We start from the raw sequence: 17,249 nt of genomic DNA, 5'->3' as shown, positions 1-17,249 counted from the left end.
ATTGCACTGCGTATATAGATATATATTTTGACCTCAATAGTTAAACTTAAAGAGAACCTCAGCGGATTCTGGCCATCTTGAGTACAGAGAAACTACCGTTCCCTCCATCCAGATAAATCTTCATATCCAGGGATTCACGAAGGTTATCGAAACTAATGTACAGTTGTTTGGTTGCCGTGGGTGAGATGAAGTATTTAGCAGCATGAGAGGAATTGTGTATCCACAGGTAGGGCTCGTAACTACCATCACAGAAGAAGTTGCTCTCCCCCTTGCTAGAATAACCCCTGTATATCTTGTTGCGGCTCAGCGTCTTCGTGCAACTGTTGCAGGGAAGTCCCCAGTATCTCAAAAGCAATGCTACCACCGCGCTGAGGATTTGAGACCTTGGCATCGCCTTCGCCATGATCGCCACCGACACCACCAGACCGCATTTCGTTGCACCCTCCAGAGAGCAGGACGGGCAGCCTTTTGCTGCACCCTCCAAGCGGTCATAGCTGTAGAAATTAAAATTTTGAGAGCGGGCTTCGCATTCAAACTCAAAATTCAAATTCAAACTAATATGCCAATTAAATGCGTACTTATGTGTAAGTTGTATATCCTGTATCTTAAGTTGTATATCCTATATCCTGTATCGTATGTATCGTATATGCCAGCGTTCTTATGGAATGGTAGTGGCGGTGGCGATCAAGGCGGAGGCGGAGGCGGAGGAATCTTACATTTTCCATGTATGTATCCGGGAGAACGACCAGGGCTGTCCCGTCAAGCTTTTAGAGTGCATTAATATTGTCTGTTAGAGGGCATTCAATACCCAATAGCATGCGATTTATTGTTTGCCGGCCACGCCTGTCCTGCCGTCCCCACAAGGAACGCTACCTGAGGATTGTGGAGTGGCGTCCAAGGACGTAATCTTGGATCACAATCTCGACCTGTGGATAAGGCTCTTTCTTCCACCAACTCAACCCCATCCCAACGAGAGCAAGCGGATGCCCGTTTTACTCTATTTCCATGGCGGTGCCTTCATCATGGGTTCTCCGGCCTGGCGCTGTTTTCACACTCTCTGTGTTAGAATGGCCACTGCGGCAGGCGCAATTGTCGTTTCTGTGAATTACAGGCTTGCTCCCAAATACCGCCTCCCGGCTGCCTACGACGATTGCCTCACCGCCCTGTCGTGGCTCCGCTCTCGAGCGACGAAAACGGACAATGACAAAAGAAGAGACGGGGATCCGTGGCTTCATTCCCACGCTGACTTCTCCAGAGTGTTTATTGTGAGCGATAGCTCCGGCGGAAATATCGTGCATCATGTGATTGTGAGGGAAGGGTACTCGAATCCTTTGAAAATCAGACGGGTGGTGATGATTCAACCATCCTTCGGTGGAGAGCAACGCACTCAATCGGAGAACGACTCGCCGGAGGACTTAGAACGAAGTGTTAGGAGTCGGATGATGGCTCTGCCTGAGGGCGCTAATAAGGATCACCCTTTCAGCAATCCGCTCGCCGCATCGTCCACTTAACCGACTTTGGCGGAGGCCACTCTGCCTCCACTGTTGATTGTGATAGTGGGGCGTGATATGCTGAGAGACCGGGCAAAGGCATACTATGAGAGTCTCGTCAAACATGGTAAAGCGGCTCAGATGATTATGTTTGAAGAGGAGAACCACGGTTTTTATGCCTTGCAGCAGGACGCCGAGAGTACAGAGGCACTTATGCAACACATTGCTCGCTTTGTTCAACCCAGTAACTGATTCAGCCTTCTTTCGTAATTGAGTTTTGCTTATTGTTATTTTAAAGAAAGTTTCGTACCAACTTTGTGTATCAAAAACCTCTAGCGATTGCAGATTCTGGACAGCTAACGGATAAAGAGAAAAACTGGAGCGTTCACTTTGCTTTCTTGCCCGTTGGCTGCCCAAAACTGGAAACGAGTTGGGCTTTAGGAGAATATAGAGTAAAGCTTTATCCAATCCGCTGTTTAATGGATGGATTTTGAATGTAATTTTGGTAGCTCAATCGACATAACCACTTTGTCGAATGAAACGGGAATCGGACTCCGGGGTTATAATCTTTTGAGCACAAACCCTAATATAGGCTTCTTTTTCATGAATTCATCACTGACAGAATAAGTATTTCGAAATTACCTGGTTTTCTTGATTCAACCAATTGTAATATACCTATTGTGATTTACCGCACGTAAAGTAATTTTAAATTACCAATCAGTTATTCAAACCTGCGCAAAAGTAATTTTAAATTACATTTCAGTTACAACTAATTTTTGGCATTGGTTAAATGGATCAGCGAGCACCCTAACAAGGGAGGATGGAGTTTCCTAAAAAGGGAAAACAGTTGATGGAACTGAAAAATATCCACTTCCCTTAACTGGAAAGATTTCCAGGAAGAAGGGAGGGGGAATGAAAGTTCTTGCTTCTGTGCTGTAGTGACAGACAGAAGGGAATAGAAGAACAAAAGAAGAACATGCCTGGTTTTGAACTAAGTCTGGTAGAGACCAGATAGTCAAGACATTGGTGTAGTCTTACTGAGGATTGGGATCCGGTAAGAGTGAGCTCGGGGGGAGACTCAGGTCCCGAAGGACGAAGTCTCAAGGTTGGGTGGTTAAAGAGCTTAAACAGGAAATTGCAGGAGGCTTGCTACCAGAAATACAACACGCACGGAAACCAGGTAAGTATCGGAAACCTATTAAGTAACTGTTGTTACGGTTTACAGGTTTTTAGACCAGGATACTTGTAAGTCTCTGCTAATCTTAGTATGTAAAGATTGAATGAGAAATAGAATTTGTATTCTGGTTATAAAACCCAATCCTTGGGGATTTAAGGCAATAGTTAGGAATTGCTGCCTAACATTAAATGATGCATTACTCGTAAGACAGCAGAGCTGTAATACTCTCTATAGGAATCTCGAGACACATATCCTGTCCCTGTAGTAGATAGGCCAGGTAAACGAGATTTATTTAATAAGAACAGCAGAGGTTCTATATTATTCTGGTACTGTAACTTGCAGTATAACCAAACGAAGAATAAACCCTTACTCTGTAAGTACTAATAATTTCGGGACCGCGTATGCTGGTCTCGTTTCTTGAAGACAGACAGAGGAAAGTGAGAGCCGTAATAGAGGCTTTGGGTTAGGGTTCCAGCAGAGGCTTGAATGGGCGACGGAGTTAGAGTTGAGCGAGTTAGTGCTCAGATGAAGAAGAGAAAAATGTAAACTAGTAAAACAAGAAAACATTTTCGATAGTGCCGTAATCGGCATAAACACCAAGGCCTGCATTTTATCCAATAAACCTCAGACAGAAGCATGAGGATCTATCGATGCGTAGTATTAACTTCCTCGCATCATAACCTGAGCCAAGAATGCCAGGTATGCATGCAAGAGCTTTCCGCTCTGTTTCCTCTTAAATAAAACAGTTAAGGCCAAACAGAACAAAGCTTATGAAATTGTATAAATCTCAAATGAAGGCTCAGAATCGAGCTTATAAACATGTATGAATTTCACATGAAAGCATTGAATAAGAGCTTGTATATGTAAACCGGGAACAGAGTTTGAAACCACATATGAATCTCAAATAAAAGCAATGAAAGGATTTAAAAGCTGACAGAAATGACAAACCCTCGAGGTATCGAGTGGTAAATATACATTGATAAAATGAGAGCCTGCTATAAGCATAGGAAAGGCGTAAGATAGCTGTATTATAACATCCATTGACATATGTATATAAATGAAAACATGCCATTCGTATATGGTCCATAAAGCCAGCTATACATGCATTTCTGTTGAGGACTTCAGAACTGCTAGAAAAAGAATAACCTTATTAAATATTGGTAACTTGCTGGTTCGAACAGTGGTCTATTCACAGAGAACTCAAGCCGGGGTCGACCATGCACCCATCGAGTTCGGATGCAGGTGCAACCCTTACGACGTTCCTATTATATGTATATAAACATAGAAAACAAGTAAATGCACAACAGAGGAATCGAACCGAATGGAATATGTACAAGCAGATACATAACAGAGGAACTGAACCGAGTATCATATGTGCAAGTAAAATATCATTATATAGACAAGGAAATCGTGTTTGCTTCTCAAGCACTGTACAAAGAAGGAAACCTTTATCTGGATCATAACCATGGTCGCGTTAATCAAAACCGCCATCCATAACCTGTAAACAAGGAAGACTAGTAATTGACATTACTTGAAATTTAACACAGAATAACCTTGAAACATTTAACCAATAAAACTCACTGAGCCAATTCGGTAGCTGGTAGCCCTGGAATGGTGGCGCCATGACAGACACCGCAAGCTGGAGGATAAACTGTATCGGAACCAAGGATTTGATACACAGACGAGACAGAATGGCGCGGAGACAAACGAACGCCGAGTAAAACCAAGGAAATCGCGAGGTATGCGGAGGTCTGCTTTTATAAACACAAAGAGTCCTTTTGAGACGTGGAGCGTCTGCCTCCATTGATCTCTGCCATCGAATAACCTCCGTTGATCATTGCGGGATTACCAAAGAACCGGGCGGGAAAGTTCCTAACGGGAGCCATTCCCGTTCACGTGAAGAAGTCAGTCAGCCTTAAAGGTAAGTCCAGGTGTCATGAGATGGCCTTGCCAACTCTCACCTCCAGCACGGAAGCCAGTACGTGTAGATACAAGATATTAAAGAACTCACCGCATAGAATCATGTGCAGATATTTCATAATCAGGTTATATGAACTATGTTAACAAAACAACCCTTCGACATATATATGGTAAGATATCACGATAAGATCTTATGCACTGTGCAGTTAAGTTGTATATTCACGATTAATGATAATAATGCATATAAGTTCCATGTGCATGGTTAGAATTATTATTACCGCAATCAAATTTTTTTTATGGGCTTAAAGTTAATGAGTAGAGGCGTGACACCAATGGCAACCAATCTTTGATTACATGTGGATCCGGAGTGAATGTAATGTATACTAATGGTAAAATAGGTAATGAATATTTTGAAATTACCTGGTTTTCTTGATTCACCAATGGCACCCAATCTTTGATTACAAATGGATACGGAGTGAATGTATAATGGTAAAATAGGTAATGAATGAGATGCAGTTGGCTTTTAATGTAATGTATAATAATGGTAAAATATGTAATGAATGAGAAGTAGAATAGTTGATTTTGTATGAAGTTAATTATTCATTAAATTAAATTATTGATCTAAGAAAGGTGCTAGTTTATGGATATTATAGATATAGATTTATAGATTTGTTTGGATGGCTGTTGTTTTGCTTTTTTTAAATTTGGTTAAATTTTTTTTAAAAATTAGAATGTTAGTGTTTAAAGTTTTATTTTGATGGTGGAAATGGATTAACACTTTCAAAAACTCATAGGCACTCAAAATCATGAAGTTTGACAACAATAATAGAGACTAAATTTTTATTATTTTCTAAGCTAATTTGTAGATTTTTTAAATTAAGTTTTTCAATTTTATGTTTAATAAAATTGATGATGGCAGTGCTGATATTTAACGTCTATTTAATGTTTAAACCAACTGCAACATAAATTTAACTTAATTTAGAAAAATAATAAAAATATTAATTTAATTTAATTTATATTAATTAATATAATAAAATTATATATATATATATATATATATATATATATATATTTAAAAGTTTGAAAAAAAAATTAAGCCAAAATTGAATTATGATTGATAACGTCTATTTAATGTTTAAACCAACTGCAACATAAATTTAACTTAATTTAGAAAAATAATAAAAATATTAATTTAATTTAATTTATATTAATTAATATAATAAAATTATATATATATATATATATATATATTTAAAAGTTTGAAAAAAAAATTAAGCCAAAATTGAATTATGATTGATTTACATATTTGTTTGCGGAGGAGTTCTACATCCCACACGAGTTTTGAGGGAGATGTTGCCCCATAACTCTACATTTAATATATATATATATATAAGTTAGTAAATGAAAAATAAATAATAATATTAAATTTGTGCCCAAATTAAATTATTAAAAAATATATATAAACAATAATAATTAAGTGTGGACAAAATCCAAGAAAATATAAGGACTCAAAAAAACATAAGGAGTATTAAATAGATTATAAGAAGTATTGGTGTGGAAAATTCTTCAAAAATTAAACGATATAATCTCTAATCATTGGTAATGGAATAAAATTATTTGTCTATAAATTCAATTTTGCTTCACATTAGGATAACAAACTCAGTAGGCTATGGAACTTACCAACACCCTATTTCTCATTCCACTTTTCTTTGATCTCTCACAAACATTATACAAAATATTAGATTAGGTTTTGTTTCTAATGTAAAAAAGCATATAAAATTATTTTCCAAAACTTAGAACTAATTAAATATAGGTAAAATCTTATTAAGTGTAAAATGTTGCATGAAATTGGAATACTTACAATACTAAAATGCTGAAAATAAATAAATAAATTGATATCATAGTTAAAACATTTTTGTGTGAAGTAAAATTTGTCAAAGTAAAAAAATAATTAGCATATAAAATAAATTAATTTATATTATAGTTTAAAATATTTTTGTGATATAGTTGGTATCAAAGTTAAAATGGTTAGAGGTACTCTCTAGTCCATTATGTAAAGATGTTGTATTGTCATATTTATTTTGACATGGTCAAAATAAAACAAAAATAAAAGTAAAAAAAATACACAAAATTATAATTATAATTAACCAGCCTAGATCCATCTTCATTCACCCTAAAAGAAGTTTGCATTTCAAGAGATTTGATCTCTCTCCATGCTTGATCGATCCAGAGTTAAGATGAATCTAGACTCATTAGTTTCATTTAACTTTTAATTAACATTTAAAAATGAATTCGAAAAAGTAATAATATTAAATAAAATATTTTTTTCATTATTTTTTAATTGTAAAGTGTATAATATTGTCATTGCCATATAAGATAAATGGATAATAGCTCATGGATATTAATAGATCCATATTTTTTCATATGGAAAGAGTTATCCTTTGACATTTCTTTTACTTAATATGATCAAAACCCACAATTTATTATTAGTAAAATGGCATTTATTCAGCAAAAGGTTGGGATTTAGACTTTTTTAAATAACTTATGGATCTCGATCTCGAGTTAAAATAGATTTATGTTAAAATCTAAACATTGAAAATTAAATGGAAAAATGAGTAATGCACTGGTAGTTTAATTTGAAATTTCTCTTTTAATTCCAAAATATAAAGGTTTATCATAATAAATATGTTTATCATTATAATTATAAAAATTGAACTTTTGAACTCTTAGATAAAAAAATAATATAAATTTTTGATTAATAACAATTAAATTAACACAGGTGGTCAAATGACCTATTTATTTGTATTAATGGAAAATAAATATTATTAATAAAAAGTTCAAATATTTTAAACTAAGCTTAAGTTGCCTTCCAATTCCAATTTCAATAATGTCTCTCATACATATCTATTCCAATTTCAATAGTGTCTCTCATACATATCTATTTCTATTAATGGAGAACGAATATTATTAATAAAAAATTCAAATATTTTAAACTAAGCTTAAGTTGCCTTCCAATTCCAATAGTATCACTCATAAATAAAAACTTATATTCCCTTTGTCAATGGAGGGAGCAAAGTTCAAAAACCAATAAAATTCCGCTCACTCTAAGATTAAAATAAATAAAAGCTAAGTATTGATAGCAGCACGGTTAAAGCTCTATAATAGGTTATAATCATAATAAACTTTAAAAATGGCAGTTGAGATTTACAATAACATAAAAAAGTCATGAATTGAGAATTATAATAATACATAAATTAATGTGGGAGATAACCTATATTAAATAAATAGGTTTAAGTAAATTTGGTTTCTTTACTGGTTGGAATGAGATTGTCTATTGGAATTGCCGCACATCGACCAACGTATCTACGGATTATGTCCAATTGAACTTAGCTATTCAAATTTAATAAAAGAACGCGATTTTAAGCTCACAGTCAACTATGCCTAGAGTCTCTTTCCATGTAGTTTGCAAGTCAGTGGAGGAATTTGCTATGAGTGGTGCTTTTGGGAAGAAATCGTGCTTGGAGCTCGGGCATATATTGTTTTGCTTGAGATTGTGTTATAAGAGATTAATTTTTTTTTTGGTAGAGACTAAACTTTTTCACCTAATTATTAGATTACATTCTTTAAATTAGTTTAAACTTCAAACATAGACTTAACCACTGCTATAAAAAACATGCATCATTAAATGAACAAAATATCCTTGTATCCTTTTTATGAGACCCATTTGTCTACCCTGTTTATGCACCAATGTCTTCCAGGGTTAATTCTCGCACACTGTCGTAGCAGGCAAGCCTTATTTCCACCCCTATAGGATATTTATTACAGCTTAAGAGTACGAGAGACAGTACCCTGACAGTGGGTTTTGGCCGCCTCGATATGGGGACTCCCATCTCCCCGGTTTCTCGGCAACAAATAACGCGATTATTTCCGGCGACTGCTCCATGACCATACAATACCGACGAGAATGCGCTTCATGGACATAGCATACATGATAGTACGTAATCCAGTCCATCGACATTAATACTCATCTACCCATTTGATTTGAATTCAAATTTGAATTTCGAAGTGCGCTATTTTATTTATTTCAATGCAGTTAAATGGATTTCAGCGATTCACCAGGTTCCATTGACAAACCTCACCATGTGTTGCCTCTTCGTTACTCCTTCAGGCCTGTCGTTCTGGTATGGAAGGCAAGCCGAGGATGACAGCCAACTAGCATACTTTGGAGACTGCATAAGGCTCGCCCACAGAGCTTGAATCTGTGCCATTGCTAGTTTGGAATTTGAAATTGAATCGATGATCCTCGACTAAACATGGTTGTGAACCAGCGCGCAGTGACTCATTTACTAACGATGAAACCAGAAGCCTATATTCCATAGCTAATCTCCCTTGGGCCTTACCACCATTGGAAGATGGAGAAAGATACTGAATTTTCTTGTGCAGAGCTTTCACAGGTGAAGAGGTACAAGATAAAGTTCGCAACCACATTCTCGCATAACCTGTGCCAAGTTCGTTTCGCTCTCACAATTTCGGTGAGTATTCTCAAAACTTCACTCTAATGATGGTTCGTAGATTTATCCTTCCTTTTACAATCATTAATCCTCGCATCCTCCTCTTCTATATCAATACATAGCTTAGACTCTAAAACAAAGGTTTTTGTGTGGCTTATTGCATGCATATCATGCACTATATTATTAAATTGGAGAATCAGATCCCGCTGTGTGTGCTGAAGGGAGTTTTCGACTACATGACAGAGACAAGAGACGCTCAAAGCTTTCCATTCAATCATTTGTTGTTAGATATGTGCCAGGAGGTTTCTCCTTTCCCATGTGACATTTTGTGCCTTGTTATAGCTGAGCATGAGCTTAATATATTGATTTATGAAATGGCAAATGAGTCGCATCCTCTGGGCTGCATCCATACATCCCTTTCTAAAGCCCTACTGATGCAATCTGGTGATGAAAGCCAACAAAGGTGAATGGGAATACCATCGAATGAGTTTAACGACATCCTCAACAAGTTTGTTATATGGATCTGGCATTGTCTCTCCATTGTTCGAGGATTGGGGATGTTATTGCAAATATGTAACAATGCCATTCAACAATAGCTTTTTATTTACAAGAGAGCCCCAAATGGTGATTCACTAACAACGACTCTATCTTTCTTTTCCTCTCGAATTTTGTCTCTGTTAATGATTATAAATATGGAATTTTTTCCTTTTCTTCCCTAATTTAAGGCGTTGGTTGTCCTCTCCAAAAACAGAGTGTGGTAATTCTTTAAATGTGACAATTAACAATCTTTAATTCAATGAAACATTTTTTGTATTTTAACAATAAATTCGATGGTCTACATTATATATCTATCAAACTTTATCATAATGAAATTTCCACTGAAATTTCAATGGTCTACATTATATATCTATCCGATGAGTCTTTTTCAATTTATTTTTATTTATATTTTGAAAATCTTCTAATTAGCTTTTTAACTTACATAGTGCTAAGTTTTTTAGAAGAAAATTACTTTTTTTTTAATATCAAAATTATATATTTTGAAACGAATATTGCATCTAAAATATTTCAAAAATTTAAAGTTTGAGTAAAAATGTTTTCAAATCTTTGGAAAACCAAACATTTCTAATAAACATTAGAAATTTAATGGCATTTTCTAAATAGCTTACATGTTTTAACTTAACAGTTTAATTGTGGGTTTTTTCATGTTAATAACTTAATCATTAATGAATACATTTTAAAAAATTATTAAAATTTTCTGTTTTAAAAGAAAATATTTCAAAAATTCAAAATGTGGTTAAAAATGTTTCATAAAAAAATAAATATTTTTGATAATATATTCAACATTTAGTGTTATTTTTATTTATAATATATATTTGTTAATTTATCATGTTAGTTTTTCTTTTAATGAACATTTTTATTAGTGTTAATGAATATATAGATTTTTAAATATTTTTTAATTAATATAATTAAATTAGTTTTTAAATTTGTGATATATAATTTTAAAATAAAAACTAATTATTTTATAACTATTATTCATATTATATATATATAATAAATATATTGAATAATTAATTTAAATTCTTTGACAAATAAGGAAAGAAAAGAAAAGATTATTCAAAGCAGCTTTGTATGGCATTCTATTTTTCATGGTCTCAAAGGACTTGTTATTGGACAATCAAATATCATTATTTAATTAAGTTTGAATTTTTTTTAAATAGTTTATTATTTTACTCAAGGACAAGTAACAAATATCCAATTACAAATTATTCATGACAATGTATATATTATTTATACAATAAAATGGAGATATATATAATTTAATGTATATGTACAAATATTGATGGCCCACATATTATTATAGACATTGAAAAAATGTTTATTACCATTTTGTTTAATGGAAAATAATAAAATATGAGTGAAATATATATGTGTGTGTACAAATACATAGTAGTATATAGTTTTTGTCCTTCTAATTATAATTTTACTATGATCAACAAAAATTACATATATGAGATTTAATATTTATAAAAGAGTCTCAATGACACTATATATATATATATTTTTTAATGAATACTTCATTCTAGTTTAATAGAACATGAAAAACTACAACCATTTTATTCGTTATACAAACATATAGCTAATATATTCTCTTATTATCCCAAACAAAAACACTTATAGCCTTCACATAAACACTATCTAGATGCACATATACGGAAGTTACATAGACTAAAGTTGCACATACATGGAGGTTATGCATATATATACAGAAGTTGCACATATACATGTAAGATATGTGCATACAGAGAAGTTTCGCATATATGTACAATTTCCATATATGTGCAATTTCCATATAGGGAAGTTGTGCATATACGGTAGATGCAAGATGTGTATATACGGAAGATATGCACATATAAGAAAGTTGCACATATCTTCAACTCTCAGACTGAATGGGTTGAATATGTTAGTCATGCATGCATGTCAGTTGTATGTGTGTCTCTTACACTTATATACTTGTTGCATTGGATTGATGATATATTAGGGTTGTAGTATGGTTATCATGGAGAATTTGATGTTCATTTTATGAAGAGTATTTGTCATGAGCATGTGACAGGTTACATGTCACTTACATGTTGCTTTTATGTCGCCTACTTATATCCTTGTATGTTAGTTTACTTTTGAATATTTTGATTACATGTATCAGTCTTGTAGGTTGATTGCAAGAACTGATCAATTATGTTCAACTACATGCATTTATGCGTATTTGTAGTTGGTTAGGCATTGCTTATGCATATTGTCGGTTGCATGTAGTAATGTGTACAATGGAGTAATGGTTGTTGTCATGCATGAGGTCATAGCATATTGTTGATATGGCCTTGCATTAAAGTTTCACATACATGGAGGTTATGTGTATATACGGAAGTTGCACATATACCTGGAAGATATGTGCATATAGAAAAGTTTCGCATATACAGAAGATATGCACATATCTTCCGTATATGCAAAATTTCCATATATGCAAAATTTTCATATATGAAAGTTGCACATGTACGATAGATGCACATACATAAAAGACGTACATATATGGAAGATATGCACATATAAGAAAGTTATGCATATATGGAAGATATGCGCATATCTTCCGTATATGCACAATTTTTGTATATGGAAGTTGTGCATATACGGTAGATGCACATATATAAAAGATGTGCATATACTAAAGATATGCATATATAAGAAATTTACGCATATACGGAATATATGCGCATATACGGTAGATGCCATATACAAAAGATGGACATATATGAAAAATACGCGCATATGCACAATTTCCGTAGAGGCGCAATTTCTGTATATGGAACTTGCGTATATACGATAGATACACATCCATAAAAAACGTGCATATACAGAAGATATGCACATATAAGAAACTTATGTATATACGGAAGATATGCACATATCTTTCTTATATGCACAATTTCCATATATGCGCAATTTCTGTATATGGAATTTGCGTATATATGAAATTTATGTATAGACAGAAGATATGCACAATTTCCGTATATGTGCAATTTCTGTATATGGAATTTGTGCATATACGATGAAAATACATAAACAACATGCATATACGGAATATATGCACATATAAGAAAGTCAGAGATATACCGAAGATATGCGCATATCTTCTATATATGCACAATTTTTGTATATGGAAATTGCATATATACGGAAATTGTACATATACAAAAGATATGTGCATATCCTCCATATATACGTAACTTTCTTATATATGCACATTTCCGTATACGCGCAATTTCTGTATATGGAAGTTGCACATATACTGTAGATTCACATATATAAAAGACATGCATATACGGAAGATATACACATATAAGAAAGTTACGCATATACGGAAGATATGTGCATATACAGAAGTTGCGCATATACAGTTGATGCACATATACAAAAGATGCACATATATGGAAGTTATATATACTAAAGTTTCACATACATGGAGGTTATGTGTATATACGGAAGTTGCACATATACCTGGAAGATATGTGCATATAGAAAAGTTTCGCATATACAGAAGATATGCGCATATCTTCCGTATATGCACAATTTCTATATATGCAAAATTTCCATATATGGAAGTTGCACATGTACGGTAGATGCACATACATAAAAGACGTACATATATGGAAGATATTTACATATAAGAAAGTTACGCATATACGGAAAATATGCAAATATCTTTCGTATATGCACAATTTTTGTATATGAAAGTTGTGCATATACAATAGATGCACATATATAAAAGACGTGCATATATGGAAGATATAGACGTATAAAAAATTTACGCATATACGGAATATATGCGCATAAACGGAAGTTGCGCATATACAGTAAATGCACATATACAAAAATGGACATATACGAAAAAATGTGCATATATTGCGTATATGCACAATTTCGATATATGGAATTTGCGTATATATGGTAGATGCACATACATAAAAGATGTGCATATACGGATGATATGCACATATAAAAAAGTTATGTATATATGGAAGATATTCACATATCTTCCGTATATGGACAATTTCCATATATGCACAATTTATGTATATGGAATTTGAGCATATACGAAATTTATGTATATACACAATTTCCGTATATGCACAATTTCCGTATATGTGCTATTTCTGTATATGGAATTTGCGCATATACGATGCAGATACATAAACGACATGCATATACCAAAAGATATGCGCATATAAGAAAGATAAGGATATATGGAATATATGCGTATATATTCCGTATATGCCCAATTTTCGTATATGCGCAATTTCTGTATATGGAAATTGCAGATATACGAAAATTGTGCATATACGGAAGATATGCACATATCTTCCGTATATACATAACTTTCTTATATGTGCACATTTCTGTATACGTGTAATTTCTGTATATGGAAGTTGCGCATATACTGTAGATTCACATATATAAAAGACATGCATATACAAAAGATATACACATATAAGAAAGTTACGCATATACGGAAGATATGTGCATATACGGAAGTTGTGCATATACAAAAGATGCATATATACAAAAGTTATATATACTAAAGTTTCACATACATGGAGTTTATATATATATATATATATATATATATATATATATATATATACGGAAGTTGCACATATACCTGGAAGATATGTGCATATAGAAAAATTTCGCATATACAAAAGATATGCGCATATCTTCCATATATGCACAATTTCCGTATATGAAAAATTTCTATATATGGAAGTTGCACATGTACGGTAGATGCACATATATAAAATATGTACATATATGGAAGATATGCATATATAAGAAAGTTACGCATATACGAAAGATATGCACATATCTTTTGTATATGCACAATTTCCATATATGCACAATTTTTGTATATGGAAGTTGCGCATATATGGTAGATGCACATATATAAAAGACGTGCATACACGGAAGATATGCACATATAAGAAATTTATGCATATACGGAAGATATGTGCATATATGGAAGTTGCACATATATGGTAGATGCACATATACAAAAGATGCACATATACAAAAGATATGCACATATATTGCGTATATGCACAATTTCCGTATATGCGCAATTTCTGTATATGAAATTTGCGCATATATGAAATTTATGTATATATGGAACAGATGCGCATATCTTCTATATATGCACAATTTTTGTATATAGAATTTGCGCATATACGATGCAGATACATAAACGACATGCATATATGGAAGATATGCACATATAAGAAAGTTACGGATATACCGAAGATATGCGCATATCTTTGTATATGCACAATTTCCGTATATGGAATTTGTGCATATACGATGTAGATACATAAAAGACGTATATATACGGAATATATGCACATATAAGAAAGTGACAGATATATAGAAGATATGCGCATATCTTCTGTATATGCACAATTTCCATATATGCACAAAAATGCAGTCTCTATATAGGCGCAACCTCTGTATATACACATCTTCTATATATATGCAACTTTTGTACCCAAAAGTGTTATCTGCAAATTTTAATAATATTTCAAGCCCACTAAGCCGCGTTTTACGAAGTTTTCCTTTGTTAAAATATGTTTGTAATATTAAATGAAAATCAACCCCCTGACTGCCATGACCTCTCCTACATCGATACGATTGCGATTTGGTCTCGATTACTCTGCGATCATTTTCTAAGTTCAGAGCTCTTGTAATCCCTGTATATCCTATATGAAGCTCTGTCCTCCCTATTCAGTCTCCCCACACCTTATCACTCCTATGTTCCTTTAATCCTCTCCTCTGTCTCCAATTTTCAAATTTTTCCCTTGTTCATTCTGTAGCATAAATACAACAGTGAGACATGGATGTGACAGCAAGTCAGAAAACGACGCAACGAGCAGGAAACAAAATACTTATGGCTAGCTCAAACTTTTCCAGAATAACATGCAAGACTTTAATCTCTCAAATTTTCAATTCTCCAAAGAGCATATTATTGTCCACAAATTGCTGGTGTGTCGCCAAGAGATCAGTTTCAGGGATCTTTTTCCTTTTATGTGACCCTCTCACTTTGCCTCTTGAAGAAAATGGACCAAGTCTTCTATTGTGATAATAAACAAGAATGGGGATAAGGAAGCGCCTTACCTCAAGCCTTGGATGGAGTGGAATTTCCTTGAGGGAGATCTGTTGAGAATAATAGAAAAGAAAGGGGTTATTACCATGGATCTAGTCCATCATATCTAGTCTTAAGAAAATACAATGGTTGCCAGCATCTGAAAGAGGAATTGCCAATTTAAGTGATCATATGCTTTGGATAAGTCCAATTTCATCAACATCCCTGGCCTTCGTCGAGATTTCAAAGAGTGAGGTATTTCATGAGCCGAGATTATGCCATCAAGGATTTGTTGCCCCACTATAAAGTTTGTTTGTTTCGACCTAATTATGATGGATGGATCTACAAAGTGGTTGGTTCCAGATGGATCTACAAAGTGAATGTAACAACCCTGGTGAAAATTCCATGTAATAAATGTTAAAAACAATAACCACGGATGAATGGGACACTTATTCCAAGCTGAATGTTGGGAAAGACATCCTATGGGTGTTCATTTCGTTGTTGATGGCTAGGGAAATTGGCAAAGGAAGTGACATGAGGAAACAATGGTTCATGGCGATTCTCAGATAAGTAAGATATCCCTACACTTAACTCTGTTGTTTACACCTGTAGGTTACATGTCGATGATATGTTTGATGAAATTCCTGTCATGGCTAGTAGGGGTATGGTTAAGGCCTTGATCAACTATTTACTTTTGCATCATTGTTTCCCTGTACTTTACTTAATTATGAGCTTTCATTCCATTATGGGTAGTGGCCTGGTTTTTGGGCCTGAAAAAGTGGCTTAAATCTCGAAGTTGCTGGCACATAATTAGTAAGTTTCATCCACATTTGCCGGCATGCAGGCCTATGAGAGTGACTTTAGGTCTCTGGTTGCTCCCTTTCCATAACATGAGAGCGACTGAACCTTAAATTGTTAAGAACAACAGTGGGACCCCAAAACAGGTTGTCTGAGTGGTTGACTTGTCTCCCGAGGGTTCTGTTGATGGTGTTGGATGGCTATGTGTGATATTCCATCAATTCCACTTCCTTAAGGTCACCTAGGAGATTGAATCTAATCATAGTAGCCTCTCATCTCATGTTTACCCTAGATGGCACGATAACTTGGGTGGATGTGGGAGGAGGGTTTTACAGTGAAGCATGCAGCTCATGGGAGCATCAAAAAGTACAAGGCTAGATTTGTGGCCAAAGGATTCTCTCAGTTAGAGGGAGTGGACTATGAAGAAAAATTTGCCCCAATTGCAAGATATTCCTCCATCAAAACCATTCTAACATTGGATGCGCAAATGGGCTACAAGATCCATTAGATGGATGTGAAGACCACCTTTCTCAATGGTGTTGTTGAGGAAGAAATTTACATATAGTAGCCAAAGGGATTTGAGACATATGACTGGGAGACACATGTGTAGACTCAGGAGAGCCTTGTATGGTCTCAAACAGGCACCTCGAGCATGGTACACTCAGATCGACACA

At 34.1% G+C, this 17,249-nt stretch overlaps 1 protein-coding gene and 1 long non-coding RNA gene across 2 annotated transcripts; one reads left to right on the top strand and one right to left on the bottom strand.

The window, feature by feature from the left end:
• The first annotated feature begins 981 nt into the window (after window positions 1–981).
• On the top strand, window positions 982–1,884 carry LOC149217608 (putative carboxylesterase 17). Its single transcript, XM_089391385.1, has one exon. It carries the CDS (start codon window positions 984–986, stop codon window positions 1,509–1,511), a length of 528 nt encoding a protein of 175 aa, XP_089247511.1. The 5' UTR covers window positions 982–983; the 3' UTR covers window positions 1,512–1,884.
• A 1,913-nt stretch (window positions 1,885–3,797) lies between these two features.
• On the bottom strand, window positions 3,798–4,432 carry LOC149217607 (uncharacterized). The gene is made up of 2 exons (XR_016250685.1): window positions 4,249–4,432; window positions 3,798–4,165 (listed from the first exon to the last, which is right to left on the bottom strand). It is a non-coding gene; the product is annotated as an uncharacterized LOC149217607 (long non-coding RNA).
• Window positions 4,433–17,249: the final 12,817 nt, after the last annotated feature.

This window comes from Pinus tabuliformis, chromosome 1_1 (genome assembly GCF_031772625.1).
Source record: "Pinus tabuliformis cultivar Carrire ecotype Pingquan chromosome 1_1, CPIR1, whole genome shotgun sequence".
Lineage (NCBI taxonomy): Eukaryota > Viridiplantae > Streptophyta > Pinopsida > Pinales > Pinaceae > Pinus > Pinus tabuliformis.
The sequence above is the reverse complement of the archived record's forward strand: the minus strand, read 5'-3'. Positions and strand labels throughout refer to the sequence as shown.